Source organism: Tursiops truncatus, chromosome 2, assembly GCF_011762595.2.
Source record: "Tursiops truncatus isolate mTurTru1 chromosome 2, mTurTru1.mat.Y, whole genome shotgun sequence".
NCBI lineage: Eukaryota > Metazoa > Chordata > Mammalia > Artiodactyla > Delphinidae > Tursiops > Tursiops truncatus.
This window is the reverse complement of record NC_047035.1, coordinates 145,577,409-145,593,044: the sequence shown is the minus strand read 5'-3', so window position 1 is coordinate 145,593,044 and position 15,636 is coordinate 145,577,409. Positions and strand designations below refer to the sequence as shown.

General features: G+C 44.6%; 1 protein-coding gene across 2 annotated transcripts in view; it reads left to right on the top strand.

The window, feature by feature from the left end:
* Positions 1-258: 258 nt before the first annotated feature.
* ENTREP2 (endosomal transmembrane epsin interactor 2) overlaps positions 259-15,636 on the top strand; it is a 358,647-nt gene continuing 343,269 nt past the window's right edge. For both annotated transcript variants that reach the window (XM_073801484.1, XM_073801483.1), the window contains exon 1: positions 259-702. In XM_073801484.1, coding sequence (XP_073657585.1) covers positions 484-702 — 219 coding nt within the window. In that variant the 5' untranslated portion in view covers positions 259-483. The remainder of the gene's footprint in view (positions 703-15,636) is intronic.

Genomic DNA, 15,636 nt, shown 5'->3' with positions numbered 1-15,636 from the left:
GCCCTTGAAGCGCCCGCGATCCCCACTCCCCTCCGCGGCGAGGGGCGCGAGCGCCGAGGCCCAGCCACTGGGACCACACCTGCGCCAGCCCGTTCCCGCCCCGCTCGGGCCCAGCTGGAGCTCCGGGCCCGGCCCCGGCCCCGCGCGCGGCGGCGGGGCTCGCGCCCGGGGACAGAGGCGGCGGCGGCGGCTCGCTCCCGCGCCTGAGCTGGGGAGCGCGCCGGGCGGGCGGGAGAGGGCGCAGCGCGGCGCGGCCGGCGGGCGGCCCTGCTGAGCGGCGGCGGCGGCATGGGCGCGGGCACCGGCGGGGGCTGCGGGTGCCCGGCTCCCCGCCCGGCCCGGCCCGCTCCCAGCGCGCTGCCGTCGCAGCCCCCGCGGCTCGCGGGGAGGCCAACCCCGCAGCTGAAGCAACTTGCCTCGGACCCTCGGTGAGGAGGGGCGGCGCGCGGGGCCGGACGGGAGCAGGAGAGGCGTGCGGGCGCTATGCCTCCGGCCGGCGGTCTCCGCGCGCCGCGCCCCGCCGCGCTGCCCCGCAGCCTGTCCCGCCTGCGCGAGTGCCCGGGCCGCTCTCGCATCGTGCTGGCGCTCGGGGCCACGCAGATGGCGCTCGGATGCCTCATCGTGGCCGTCAGCTTCGCTGCGCTGGCGCTCACCACCTCGGCCCGCGTCCGCCACTCCTGCCCCTTCTGGGCCGGCTTCTCGGTGAGTGTCGGCGTCGGGCGCGCACGGGGCTACGGGGGGGGCGAGCCCACCAACCCGCGGGCGCCAGGTTCGGGGCTCAAGCGCCCGGGCGAGCTGCCGCAGCCCGGGGTGCGGTTCAAAACTCGGGCAGGATAACTCCGGGGACCCGACTCACCGCTCGCCGCCCTGGGAGCGTGGCTTTCCCTTTCCCATCGCGCTGGTCCCGGAGTAACTTTTCTTCGAGGAAGCAGAAGCCAGGCGCCCGCGACCACCCGAGGGGCCTTCGGGTGAGGGTGGGCGGCGGGCGCGCTCCGAGGCGGGCGGCTGCGCCCTGGGGCCCCCGGCTTCCCGGGGGCCGGAGACCCGCCGGGCGGGCTGGGCGGCCCTGAGCGAGGCGGGAGCAGGGGTGCGAGCCTGGTGCCGGGCCACGGCTCCGTGCGCGGGGCCTCCGCGGCGGCTCTGGCCGGGCACTGGGGAGCAGGGCGCGTCGCGTCGGGTCGCGGGTCAGTCGAGGCGGCGGGAACCGGCCGGACCCGCTTTGGCCGCCCACCCGCTTGGCGTCCAGGACTTGGCGCGTCCCGCGTTTGGCGGGAACGGGCCGGCGAGCTCAGCGGGCGGCGGGCCTGGGCGAGGGAATGCTGGCGGCGTCGGGGGGCGTGTTCAGTGAGCTTCGTCGCCGCGAGGGTGACCGATTTTCAGGATTTTGACCCCCAAATTAGAGAATCCAGTGGCTGACAAACCTCCATAGGAGCAAAACCACCAGGAAATCCCATTAAAGGAAATGATTGTCTCCAAGAGTTAATTTTGGGGGGTATTTTTTGATTGAAGTTGTATTTTCCTGTATTAGTAAAGAACGGACATATGGAAACGGTAATAATCGATGAAAAGCAGATAGTCTTTATAAAGAGAGGCACTTGTTCTGCGAACTCTTGACATCTGTAACTACATTTGGTTTCTGGTGCCGGAGTACATCTTATAGGTTTAAACTGTAAACCCAGTGTGTTTAAGTTCCATCTCCAGAAATCCAAACCAAGCCTTTGTAACGAATGTTTGCTATTTGTTGTTGAGTTTTGAAATTTAAAAATTCTGTCCAGCTTCGCTTTTTGTTGTTGTTGTTCTTTTGTAATGGCCTTTGTTCTCTAAGTCCGATGCCCGGCTGGTAAAATGAGATCTGAGCAGAACTGACTCTGTGACACCCTGATCGATACAGGTATGGTGGTTCATCCTAATGGGGGTATTAATTTTCAAAGCTTATTTCAGACCAGGGGTGAGTCTTTGAGAGCTGATTAGGATATCAGCTATAGCTAATTAGGCCATAGCTCGCAGTGTTCTAATCAAAGACAGGGGTTTGGAAGCAAGACTCAGAAATCATGATTAAAACGGGCCCCTGTATAGTCTTCCTACCTCTGTAGCTCAGTTTTTAGCATGATTTAGTATGCATTGTTTCCATGTGGTCTGTCTAGTGGGCGCGAGTTTGTGTCTGCTGGAGCGGCCTACAGGTGGCAGACTGGTAAATGAGCTGCTCTTCCTGGCTTCTCCCTGGGCCTCTGCTTCTCCACCTAGTCCTAGCTATGTGGCTTTGGCACTTTCAAAGGGCATGGAAAAAGAGCTGCCTTTTAATAATAAACTTAAAAGGGAAAACACTCGTCAAAAACGGTAGAAAAGCTGTTTATGTGAAAAATGTACATTCACTGCATTTTAGTCTAAAGAGTTAAATAAATATGTAATCCATGGATTCAGTTTGGGTGATTCATGGTTATTCCTTTCCACAGCTATAACCTATTAGTCCTAACTTCCTGCGATTCAGAATAATTCCACACGTGTCTGCTGTGTGCAGACGTGCCTCTAGGCTCTGGGGACAACAGTGAACAACATTCTCTGCTTACGTTTTAGAGGTTGTAGATTCTGCTCTCCGTCCACGTCCTGCTCCCCGCCTCTTTACACCCACTGTTTCATGTGCTAGTTTTCTTTCTTGAAACTGAATCTACCACATGCACCTTGACACTTCTTTCCAAACAGTATATACCATTTTTTACATATGACCTCTGCCCTTTGCAGACATGGTGGTTGGTTCCAGTGATGTTGGGACAGGTCTGCATGTTGGCGTGGCTTTCGGCGCTAACACTGGCCCCTTGCCATGGATGTGCCTGCCTGCCTGGACCTGGAAACCACTTTGCAAGGATAGTTTTCTTTTACGAATGGTGACTAAGATGGCCGGCTTTACACCAAAATCTGTTCTGCGTGGTTTAGGGCTGCCCTGTGTTTCCTCTGCATTTCCTGAAATAAGAGGTGTGGGCTCTTTAGCACTCTCTAGGTTGCTAGGCCTTCTCTGTGGTGTGTCCATGGTGAAGAACCATTGTAAAAATAATTTTCCTTTATTGAAGAAAAAACAATACCCAAGAAAATGGCTTGCATTTATTGAGCACATACTGTGTGCCAGGCGTTAAGCTGAGTGTTTTTCGTGCTGTGATAGCACATTTCGTCTGTGGCCCCTGGCGCCCCTGCTCTTGCACAGTTCCCTGCACTTGAACTTGGACTGGACCTCTGACTGGCCTTAGCCAGTGGGATGCAGCAGAACTAAGGCTGTCTCCAGGGCTAGGCCTAAGCCCTGAGATGTCCTGGCAGCTTCTGCAGAGTCCACTGAGGTGAAGAGGGATTAAGGAACTTGCTGTATTAGTCAGGGTTCTCCAGAAAAAGAGAACCAATAAATACATGTGAGCAAGCTGGAGACCCAGGCACGCTGCTGGTATAATTCAGTCCAAGTCCAAAGGCCCAGGAACTGGAGGGCCCGTGGTGTAATTCCCAGCCTGGCCCCAAAGCCTGAGGACCCGGGGTGCTGATGGCCGAGGGCAGGAGCAGATGGATGTCCCAGCTCAGAGAGAGTGAATCTGCCCTTGTTCCGCCTTTTTGTCCTACTCAGGCCCTCACTGGCTTGGATGAGGCCCATCTGCGTGGATAAAGGTGACCTTCTTTACTCAGTCTGCTGATTTCAGTGCTAATCTCTTCTAGAGACACCCTCTCAGACACACCCCCAAATGATGTTTTCCTGTCCATCTGGGCACCCCTTCGTCTAGTCAAGTGGATACATAAAATTAACCTTCATGCCTGCCCAAGGTCACACCTGGCCAATGTCAGGTTTGCACTTTTTTTTTAACATCTTTTTTCCAGTATAATTGCTTTACAATGTTGTGTTAGTTTGTGCTGTACAACAAAGTGAATCAGCTGTCTGTATACATATATCCCCAGATCCCCTCCCTCTTGCGCCTCCCTCCCACCCTCCCTGTCCCACCCCTCTGGGGGTTAAAAAGCACCGAGCTGATCTCCCTGAGGTGGATGGACCTAGAGTCTGTCATACAGAGTGAAGTAAGTTGGAAAGAGAAAAACAAATACTGTATGCTAACACATATATATGGAATCTAAAAAAAAATGGTTCTGATGAACCTAGGAGCAGGACAGCAATAAAGACGCAGGTTTGCACTTAGTTGCTCTGACTTGTGAGGCCACAGTCCTAGCCATTAGACTTAATTGCCCCCCAGGCAGAGGCTGATGGGGGTGGTGGGGTGGTAGAATAGAGCAGGTGTAAAGGGTCAAAGGTAGAGCCTCCACAGGGAGGACACACCTGTTTCTTAGGAAAAGCACAAAATATGTGTAGAAAGGTGATGATTCAAGAGCACTTTGGGGAGGCATGAAATTAGGGAAATTGAGGAAGTCTGAGGATCGGGGACAAGGCTGGGGGGTCCTTGGCAAGGTTGGAAACGGGAAGGGGCGGCAGGTCTGGACAGGGAGCAGCTGCTGTTTCAGTGACTTGAGAACCACCTGCAAATGGTGGTCCTGTTCTGGGCCCCTGCCATCCAGTTGGAAATTAGGGGTGGGCTGACTTCCCCAGGGGATAAATGCTTGGCCCGTTTTGAGAGATGATGATCTATATGAACAGTTTAGAAGACTACCAGGGCTGTGTGTGTTTTTTTAAATGATCATCGAATTCAGTTTTTTTTTAAAAAAGTGAACCTTATATCATAGGATAGACTAGACAGGTTAATATATGTAATAAAAAATATTAAAAATGGAATTAAAGGGGAGGGGAAGGAAATCTGCAGTGCTGCCTCTGGCACTAGTGGAGGTCTTGAGTAGGTATCCTTTGATAGACACTAGTGGAGGTCTTGAGTAGGTATCCTTTGATAGACCAGCCTCATTCTTTTTCTTTGAAGTTTTCTTCATGCCCAGGACATCAGCGACAAATAAGTACCCTGTGAATTATCCACATTGCCAGTTACCCGTGTTGATAAAGACATAGCCAGACATAGCCCTTAGGAGCTGACTGTTTATGCACGTGTGTGTATGTATTTTTTTTTCCTTTAAAAGCAACACTATACTCCAAAAGCAACAGATGCTTGTTGCAATAACTGAAAACACAGAAGGGTATAAAGAAAATGGCGACAGTGCCTTCTTCCATCCCAATTCTGTACCCACAGGTAACCTGCATTGATGGTGTCGTTTCATGTGACCTTTCCATACTTTCCTTTACAATCACAAAAATATTAGGATTTATGTATATGTGTGGAATATGTCTCTTTTCTTTTAAATAATCTTTACAAGAGGTCATACTACACACCTTACTCCGTGGCTTCTTTTTTTTCTTTTATTTCGTGTATAATAAATATTCCCAGCCATAATTTATTATTCTTATTATTCCCATTATTTTTAATGACTGCATAAGGGTCCATAGTATGAATTTTTATAATTTATTCAGTTCTTTTCCTGCTGAGAATACTCTGTGTCAGTTCTGTGTCTCTATAAACAATGCTGCTTATCTAGCCTTAGAGACCAGTGCTTGTTTTCTGAGCATAAATTCCCCAAAGTGGAATGGCTTGTCGGAGGGTATTCAAATTTGGAATTTCATTAGATATTGCCAGATTAATTCCACAAAAGGTTGCAGTCATCCCTGCCCAGAGAAGCATGACACCAGGGTGCCCTTTTGCCACCCTCTTACCAGCCCAGGCTGTTAGCATTCCTTAACATTTTATTCCTCTGATGAAGAAAAACATATTTCATTGTTTTCACTTGATCTGACTTTCCATGGTTATTTCTCTCATATGTTGCAAATGTTTTCTTGCAGTTTTTCATTTCTCATGTGGCTTAATTTTTGGTGTCTTTTACCGTATATAAAATTTTAAAACTTTTTATGTAGTCAAATCTGTTAGTTTTCTCTTCTGCAGTGTGAGGGCTGTTTTCTTAGTTAAGATGGTTGTCATTACAGAGGTCACACAAACATTCCTTTACATTTCCTTCTAATGTTTTTATTTTATTTTTTGCATTCAAATTTTACATCATCCAGAATTTGTTTTGCATATGGTATGAAAAAAGGGCCTAACTTTATTTGCTTGCAAAGTTCCTATGTACCTATGCTTATGTTTTGGATTCTATTCAGTTTTACTCTCTTTTATTTTTTTTCATTGAGATGTAATTGACACAGAATATTATACTAGTTTCAAGTGCACAACATAATGATCCGATACTTGTATGTATTGCAAAATGATCACAATAAGTCTACTTATGCAATAAGTCTACTTACATATTCATCACCATATATGTCGTAGTTGACAAAATTCTTTTTTCTTGGGATGAGAACTTTTAGGATTTAGTCTCTTAGCAGCTTCGAAACATGCGGTACAGGATTGTTGTTAACTATAGTCGCCATACTGTACGTCACATCCCGTGACAACTTTACTCTCTTCATTGTTTTAGGGTCAATACCGCATACTTCTGATTAAGGCAACATCCTGGTGAGTTTTGCTGTTTGGTCAGGCAGGTCCCTCCATACTGTTTTCTTTCTCAAAAGTGCCTTGGCTCTTCTTCTGTATTAACTTTAAAATATCTGTGTTTATTACTCATAAATTAGTAGTTTCCAGTAATACCCTCTTAGGATTTTTTTAAAATTTATTTTATTTTTTGGCTGCATTGGGTCTCCGTTGTTGTGCACGGGCTTTCTCTAGTTGTGGCAAACGGGGTGCACGGGCTTCTTATTACAGTGGCTTCTCTTGTTGCGGAGCACAGGCTCTAGGAGCGTGGGCTCAGTAGTTTTGGCGCGCGGGCTCTACAGCGCAGGCTCAGTAGTTGTGGCTTGTGGGCTCTAGAGCGCAGGCTCAGTAGTTGTGGTGCGTGGGCTAAGTAGTTGTGGCTTGCGGGCTCTAGAGAACAGGCTTAGTAGTTGTGGCACACGGGCTTAGTTGCTCCGTGGCATGTGGGATCTTCCCAGACCAGGGCTTGAACCCGTGTCCCCTGCATTAGCAGGCAGATTCTTAACCACTGCGCCACCAGGGAAGCCCAACCCTCTTAGGATTTGGATTGCAATTGCATTACATTGATGGATCAATTTTGGAAGTACTGACAGTTTTATCATATGAAAACTTCCAATTCAGGAACATGGTTTGCATCTTCATTTCTTTGTCCTTTGTCTTTATACCTTTCAGAAAAATCTTTTATGGGGATGCGTTCATGGGGACAGATTTTCAGTCTCCCCTAAACTGCTTTTGAAAAGTAAACCAGTTTCTAAGATCATCCTAGAAAAAGCTGAGCAAGGACAGGTTGATGAAAGATGGGAGACGCCCACAGGTCAGGACATAGACGGTGTAGCCAGTCTACCAGCAGCAGCCGGAGCTGCAGATGAACAGCAGGGGAGGCGGGGCGTGGGTGGTGGGCAGTGAACGGGAGCTGTTGACAGGCTGTGGGAACCAAAATCACCACGAGTTACTCAAGCGGCAAAGTGGGTGGGCGCCGGAGAGGTGCTCTGGGGCTTCTGGTTGTGGGTGAGAACAGTAGCCGTGCAGGGACATGGAGCACAAGCCTGGGAGCATCCGACAAATGCACAGTGAGTCTTTTCTCCTAGAAGGTCAGAGCCTTACCCTGAGCTGAATGACTGGAAACATAAACCAAACTGAGCAGGACGGGTACACAGACGGCAAGGCAGGGGAGGTTCAGACGGTGCAGGTCGGGGGAAAGAGATCTCAGAAACTGCTCCAGCAGCAAAAGAGAAGACCCCGAGCAGAGAGTGTGGTCTTGGAAATTAAGGACTTCGGGGGTCTAGAGCTGGAGCAAAGGGCCAGGGTGGGAGTGAGCTTTATGAGGGTTCTGGATTTAACTCTGAGAAACAAATAAGTGGATACGTAGAGATCTCACACTTGAGTTCTTTACAGATCCATAGAGCCCGGCTGGGAAAGCTGTCCTAGCCCATCCTCCCTTCTTTAGGAGCTTTCTCTTCTCACATCGGGAAAATCCACCTCATTCATACATGGGGAACAAAAAATGGAACATTAGGTAACTTTATGCAAAATAGATTCAAAGGAAAATGATGAAAATGAACATAATGGTGCTACAGAAAATGAGAGCACACCAGAAAAATCATAAACTAATATTTCAAGATCAGCTAAAAGAAAAAACAATTTGAAAGAGTAACATCCAGCAGAAATTTAGAAACGACAAAGGATATGGCTAGGTAACAGAAAATTATGAAATGAGAACAGATTGATGTCAGGAAAGAATTAGGAAAAAATGAATTTTAGGAAGGAAGGCTAAATTGTGTCCTGAAGGAACACAAAAGCAAATGGTTTCCATAGACAGCACAGGAGTAAAAATACAGGATGAAAAGGAGAAAAATGAAAACAATAGCCAATAAAGAAAGGGATAGAGTGAATTAGAAAGTATAGGAGACAGGCAAAAGAGATCTGATATATATATATATATACAATTAGAGTGTCTAAGACAGATGAATAAAGCAATGGAATAAAATAAATATTTAGAACTATAATGCAAGAAAAGTCTCCTAAAAATAAAAGAAGACCTGAAAGTGTCTACCATGTAACTGTGGGGGGGGGGGGGCGGGAAATCAATGCAGAATAATCAACATTGAGATATATCCCTGTAAAATAATGAATGTTAAAGATAAGGAAAAAATCCTTTGGGCATCCAGATAAAAAGTCCTAGTCATTTGTATTGTGCATTGGAATTCTCATAGCCAAATAAATTCTTTGCTAGAAAAGGTGAAGCAATATTTTATTATTATTTTTTTAAGATGTTGGGGGTAGGAGTTTATTAATTAATTAATTTATTTTTGCTGTGTTGGGTCTTCGTTTCTGTGCTAGGGCTTTCTCTAGTTGTGGCAAGCGGGGGCCACTCTTCATCGCGGTGCGCGGGCCTCTCACTATCGCGGCCTCTCTTGTTGTGGAGCACAGGCTCCAGACGCACAGGCTCAGTAGTTGTGGCTCATGGGCCTAGTTGCTCCGCGGCATGTGGGATCCTCCCAGACCAGGGCTTGAACCCGTGTCCCCTGCATTAGCAGGCAGATTCTCAACCACTGCGCCACCAGGGAAGCCCAAAGCAATATTTTAAAAAGTAAATTTTGGGGGGAAAAAGTTGAAATTTCCAACTTGTAGAAAAGTTTTAGAACAGAACTGAGAACTCCTGTGCTGTATCCCTTCAGTTAAGTTCCGATTGTAACCATTTTACTGTATTTGCCCCATGGCTTGCACTTGTGTACCCTGTCTCTCTTCCTCAGTGGGGGAAAAAAATCCATTATCATTAGTTTTTTTCTTGACCTTTTTGGGAGCAGGCTGCAGACGTGATGCCCCATCACCCCTAGTAATTTCAGAGTATATCACCGCCACTCGAGGATACTGTTCTGTATTACCAGCACAAACTCCTCCAGACTAGGAAATCAACATTGAAAGAACACTGTCACCCGATTCATAGACTCCATTGCAATTTCACCAACTGTCCAAATAGTGTTCCTTTCCTCTTTCTGGCCCAGGATCCTATCCAGGAATATGCATGTGTCTCATTTCTCTTCGCGCTCTTCACTCTTCCTTTGTGTTTTGTGTTTTCCATGGTCTTAAAGAGTATAAGCCTTATTATTCTATAGGATGACCCTGAACCTGGGTCCATCCGGTTTATCCTCATGGCCACTGTTGGGTTATGCGTTCTTGGAAATGAATGAAAAGCAGAATGGAGATGCAAGATGTTCTTTCAATTCCTTCTGTCTTCCGTATTCTCTGATGAGCAGTCCATGGTAATTTAAATTGTTGTTCCCATGTGAGTTGACTGACTTTTTCTCCTTTCATCTCCATTCTGCTATTAAGCTCACCCAGTGAAATTTTTACTTTGGTTATTCTGTTTTTCAGTTTTAAAACTTTCCATGGGTTTCCTTTCATATCAACTCGTTTTTTTTTCATTTTAGTTTTTGTAGCTTTTCATTCATTCCCAAAACGTTCGCTCTTACTTACTGGAACATTTTTATCTTCACTGCTCTAAAGTCTTTGATCATTCCAAGATCTATCAATGATTGTGTTTTCCCCTGGGAGTTGACAGTCCTAATTCTTTGTAGGCTGAGTAACTTTGGATTATATCCTGGACATTTTGAATATTATGTTGTGAGTCTCTGTACATTGTTTTAAATGCAATTAAGAATGTTGCTATTTTTTATGACACAAATGAACTTATCTATGAAATAGACTCACAGACATAGAGGACAGACTTGTGGTTGCCAAGGGAGAGGGGGCGGGGGAGGGATGGAGTGGGAGTTTGGGATTAGCAGATGCAAGCTATTATATATAGAATAGATAAACAACAAGGTCATACTGTATAGCACAGGGAACTGTATTCAATATCCTGTGATAAACCATAATGGAAAAGAATCTGAAAAAGAATATGTATTTATATATGTATAACTGAATCACTTTGCTGTACAGTAGAAATTAACACAATATTGCAAATCAACTATATTTCAATAAAATTTTTTAAAAAAGAATGTTGCTATCTTTGTGTTAACAGGCTATCCATTCTCTCCGATTTACACCATGTGGAGCCCAGCCTTCTGTGGATTGTCATTCTGATGTCAGTCCAGTTTTCAAAGTCTTTGTAGTATTTTTCAGCCTGTCCTGCACATACAACGCCCAGTGGCCAGTCTGGTTCTGGGATGGTGATCTCTCCTGTAGTTCTGTATAGCACAGGGAACTCTACTCAACATTCTGTAATGGCCTATGTGGGAAAAGAATCTAGAAAAGAGTGGATATATGTCTATGTATAACTGATTCACTTTGCGGTACACCTGAAACTAACACAACACTGTAGATCAACTCTACTCCAATAAAAATTAAAAAAACAAGAAAGGATTCTGTTTAGGGTCGTGTCTTCACCTCAGGGATGAGCCCACTAGTTGATAAACAAATTTCAGGGATCACCTCCCGCAGTTCCTCCCTCTGTGATCTTCCTGATGTTTTCTGTTTCCCTGGGGCTTCTCTTATCCAGTCCTCCAAGAATGCTAGGGCTTGTTTTTTTTTTTTTTTCAAGTAAATATTAAGTTTATTTAAAAAAAATTTTTTTAGGAGTAATGCGTGACGTTTTTTTTTATTGGGGTATAGTTGTTTTACAATGTTGTGTTAGCTCCTGCTGTGCAGCGAAGTGGAGTTCCCTGTGCTATACAGCAGGTTCTCATTAGTTATCTATTTTATACTTATTAGTGTATATACGTCAATCCCAATCTCCCAATTCATCCCACCCCCTCCTTTCCCCCCTTGGTGTCCATACATTTGTTCTCTACATCTGTGTCTCTTTGTGCCTTGCAAACGGGTTCACCTGTATGATTTTTCTGGATTCCACATAGATGCGTTAATACACGATATTTGTTTTTCTCTTTCTGACTTACTTCATTCTGTTTGACAGTCTCTAGGTCCATCCGCATCTCTACAAATGACCCAATTTCGTTCCTTTTTATGGCTGAGTAATATTCCATTGTATATATGTACCACATCTTCTTTATCCATTAGTCTGTCGATGGGCATTTAGGTGCTTCCATATCCTGGCTGTTGTAAACAGTGCTGCAATGAACATTGGGGTGCATGTGTCTTTTTGATTAATGGTTTTCTCTGGGTATATGCTCAGGAGTGGGATTGCTGGGTCATATGGTAATTCTATTTTTAGTTTTTTAAGGAACTTCCATACTGTTCTCCACAGTGGCTGTGTCAGTTTACATTCCCACCAACGGTGCAAGAGTGTTCCCTTTTCTCCACACCCTCTCCAGCATTTATTGTTTGTAGATTTTTTGATGATTGCCATTCTGACTGGTGTGAGGTGATACCTCATTGTAGTTTTGATTTGCATTTCTCTAATTATTAGTGATGTTGAGCATCTCTTCATGTGCCTCTTGGCCATCTGTATGTCTTTGGAAAAATGTCTGTTTCGGTCTTCCATTTTTTGATTGGGTTGTTTGTTTTTTTGTTATTGAGCTGCATGAGCTGTTTTTATATTTTGGAGATTAACCCTTTGTCTGTTGCTTCATTTGCAAATATTTTCTCCCATTCTGAGGGTTGTATTTTTGTCTTGTTTATGGTTTTCTTTGCTGTGCAAAAGCTTTTAAGTTTCATTAGGTCCCTTTTGTAAGACCGGACACTATAAAACTTAGAGGAAAACATAGGAAGAACACTCTTTGACCTAAATCACAGCAAGATATTTTTCGACCCACATCCTAGAATAATGGAAATAAAAATAAACAAAAGAATGCTAGGGCTTTACCTTGTCTTGCTTAGGGGCCGTGCAGTGGGGGGACAAAGCGAGAGAACCAGCAACAAGGCTTTGTCCCGCCCTCTTGGGACCAAGCCCCTCCTCTGGAGCAGGCAAAGGGGAAGGGTCTTCTGTGCGTTGCCAGCTCCTGTTTCTGCTGTGGTGTTGCTTGGGTGCTGGGGTGTGAGAGTGCTACAGAGAGAAGAGAGAGAAACCCAGAAGCAAAAACACTGGGGATTTGCTCACTCTCTTTGGGCACTAGGGAGCCGATTTCCAAATCCTTGAGCCAGAGCTCGGGGGCTTCTCCCGGGCCCTGTCTGTCTGCCCGCATGCTCAATTGTGGGTTTTGGGCTGTGTTGCATTTTGGCTGGGGGATGCATGCTCAAGAGGGAGCAATGACAACCCTCTGCCACTGTGGTGGTAACTGGAGTTCCATCGCTCTCCACCCATCTGCCTGCTGTTTTGCTCTGAGTTTCCCAGTGGTCTATTCTCTGCATCCCATCAGGTCCACGGCTGCAATCAGTGGGAGACACAGGGTGGTGTGTGCTTCCTCCACCTGGGATAAAACCTCAGTGCTTTTAATCTGCTTCCTTTGTGAGCCAAGCATCCTGTCTTCAGAGAATTGTCCTTTAAATATAAAGGCCAGAGACATAGAGTTTTGTTTCATTAAATTTAATTTTTTATTTTGTATTGGAGTAGAGTTGATTTACAATGTTGTGTGAGTTTCAGATGTACAACAAAGTGATTCAGTTATACATATACATGTATCCATTCTTCTTCAGATTCTTTAAGTGAAGTCAGAGAAAGACAAATATCATGATATCACTTCTAGGAATCAAAAAAAATGATACAAATGAACTTATTTACAAAGCAGAAACAGAGAGAGGGTTATGAATTTGCAAGAACTCTGGGACTGGTTCCCCCTAGTGAGCCCTTTCATAGTTGTTTACTAGAGAGTGAGCTTCAGAAAACTGTTCAGTGATGGTGAAGCTTTTCATAAGGTCTAGTGATGAACAATGACTAGGTTTCACTGTAGAATTAAAACTCAAAGGTAGCAATAAGGGAGGCAGACTAATACATAGCATTAGACGTTTGGGTTATGTGTAACCGTACAGCTAGAAAAATAAATAGAAGGAGATGAGGGAGAAGTAGAATCAGCTCCTTAATTGGCACATTGGGGTGAGCTAGGATGGAAAAATGTCTCTGGAAACTGACAAAGAAGTGGAAGGTTAAGTTTATTGAAGACCATACAGATTAACAGCAGATTGAATACTGGTGACTAAAATGGATGCTTTAGGAAGAGCAGGTGGCGGGGGTGGGGGTGGGGAGACAGGGGGCGGGGGGAGATGAAGAAGCAATTACTAGCTAATTACATTATTGCTCATAGGAGGGAGGTAATAATATCCAAAAGTGGAGGGTGCTAAGGGAGTTATATAAGGTAGTAATATAAAAGGAGCAACTAGAACCAAATCCTTCCTACGTACCTACAGAAACACAGAGAGAGAAGCAAGTAGACTGCAGCCCACGGACAAAAAGACTGAGTTTGTGCGTCAGTGTTATAAATATAAGGCTAAAAATCTGCAAAGCTGATGCCACACATACAGACTGTACTAACATTATATAAATGGGCTTAATTCACCTAGTTTAAAAAGTTTTTCAGGTTGACTTAACAAAGCAAGATCTGGAGATAGAGTTAAAATGAAGAGATTTAGAAAGGCCAAAAATAAAAGGACTGGAAAAGATATACCGGGCAAATTCAAATAAAAAGAAAGCAGGCCTCTCTCTCTCTCTCTCTTTTTAAATTGAAGTGTAGCTGACTTACAGTGTTGTGTTAATTTCTGCTGTACAGCAAAGTGATTCAGTTTTACACATATACACATTCTTTTTCATTTTGGTTTCTTACAGAATATTGAATATAGTTCCCTGTGCTATATATCCAGTAGGACCTTGTTGTTTATCCATCCTATGTATAGTAGTTTGCATCTGCTAACCCCAAACTCCCAATCCTTCCCTCCCCTATCCCCCTCCCCGTTGGCAACCACAGGTCTGTTCTCTATGTCTGAGGCCTCACTCTTGGTACCAGGCAAGGTAGGATTCATATATTCTTGCTTATTCGTGATACAATGTAATGTTGGATCTTTGTAGTTTGCTTCAGTGATTAACGTTTTTAATATGAATGTTAAATATTTGAACAGGTGCAGTGTTCTAACCCTCTGTCCTATGGCTGCTGTACCTTTCTTGTCAAATGTGCTCCAAGCTTTTGTGGTGTGTGTTTGTGTTGTCTTTGAAATTTCCCCTTCTCCAGGACTTACTGCTCCTATACAGAGAAACTGTTGACTTTTCTCTCTTATTTTGAAATTATTTATTCTACTTTTTAAAGTAAATGTCTTGTGCTTTCCATTTCTACATCCATATCATCTATAAATAATTGTTTCTTTATATTCAGTGTTTTCATATCTCAATATTTGTCATATGCTGCGTACTCCTGTCCTTATTGCATTAATCGGAATCTTCAGTTTTAATGGTACTGTGAAAGGAAGCATTCATGTCTTGCTCTTGAATTTACTGGGAAAAGCTTTAGTTTCATTGCTTTTATTTCTTATTAGGTAGGTAATTTTGATGACTTAAATTTTGCTGTAATTTCAAACTGGGAGAAAAGTTGCAAAAAAGTACAAAGAATGCCATATATCCTTAACCCAGATTCACCAATTATTAACATTTTGCCCCTTTCATTTTGTCGTTTCCAGACCCCCAAACCCCCTGAACAATCAATTGGTCGACTGATTGATACCTCCATCTACATATATTTTCTGAATCACTGGAGAGTACGTTGCATGCCCCTTTGCCCCTAAATACTCCAGTGTATATTTCCTAAATAGGCATTACATAAACGTGAAGCCACCGTAAAAGTGAGGAAATTAACATCGATACAACACTATCCACAGTCCATATTCAAATTTTGCCAGTTGTCCCCAGAATGTTCTTTATAAATATTCCCCTCACCTGCTCTCTAGTCCAGTATTCAAATTAAGAATTTAAAAGTCAAACTTACGTAGTTTCCTGTTTAGAATTCTTACAAGGAATGACTGCTGAAATTTTCAGGTGTCATCTATTTATGTAATCCCTTGGTTTTTCTCTTTCAGTAATTGACGTACTGAAGGATGTTGATTGATTTCCTAATGTTGAATTATCCTTGGCTTTCTGGAATCATCCTTATCACTTATTCTTTTAAGATATTGTTAGAATCCATGTGCTGTAATATTAAGATGTTTGCTTCCATAGCCACATACAAAATTGGTCTGGAGTTTGTGCGTTCACACATGTACACAAGCATACACTATCTTTATTAAACCTTGTTATGTTGTGCTGGCTTTGTAACATAAATTGGTGAGCTCTCCGTATTTT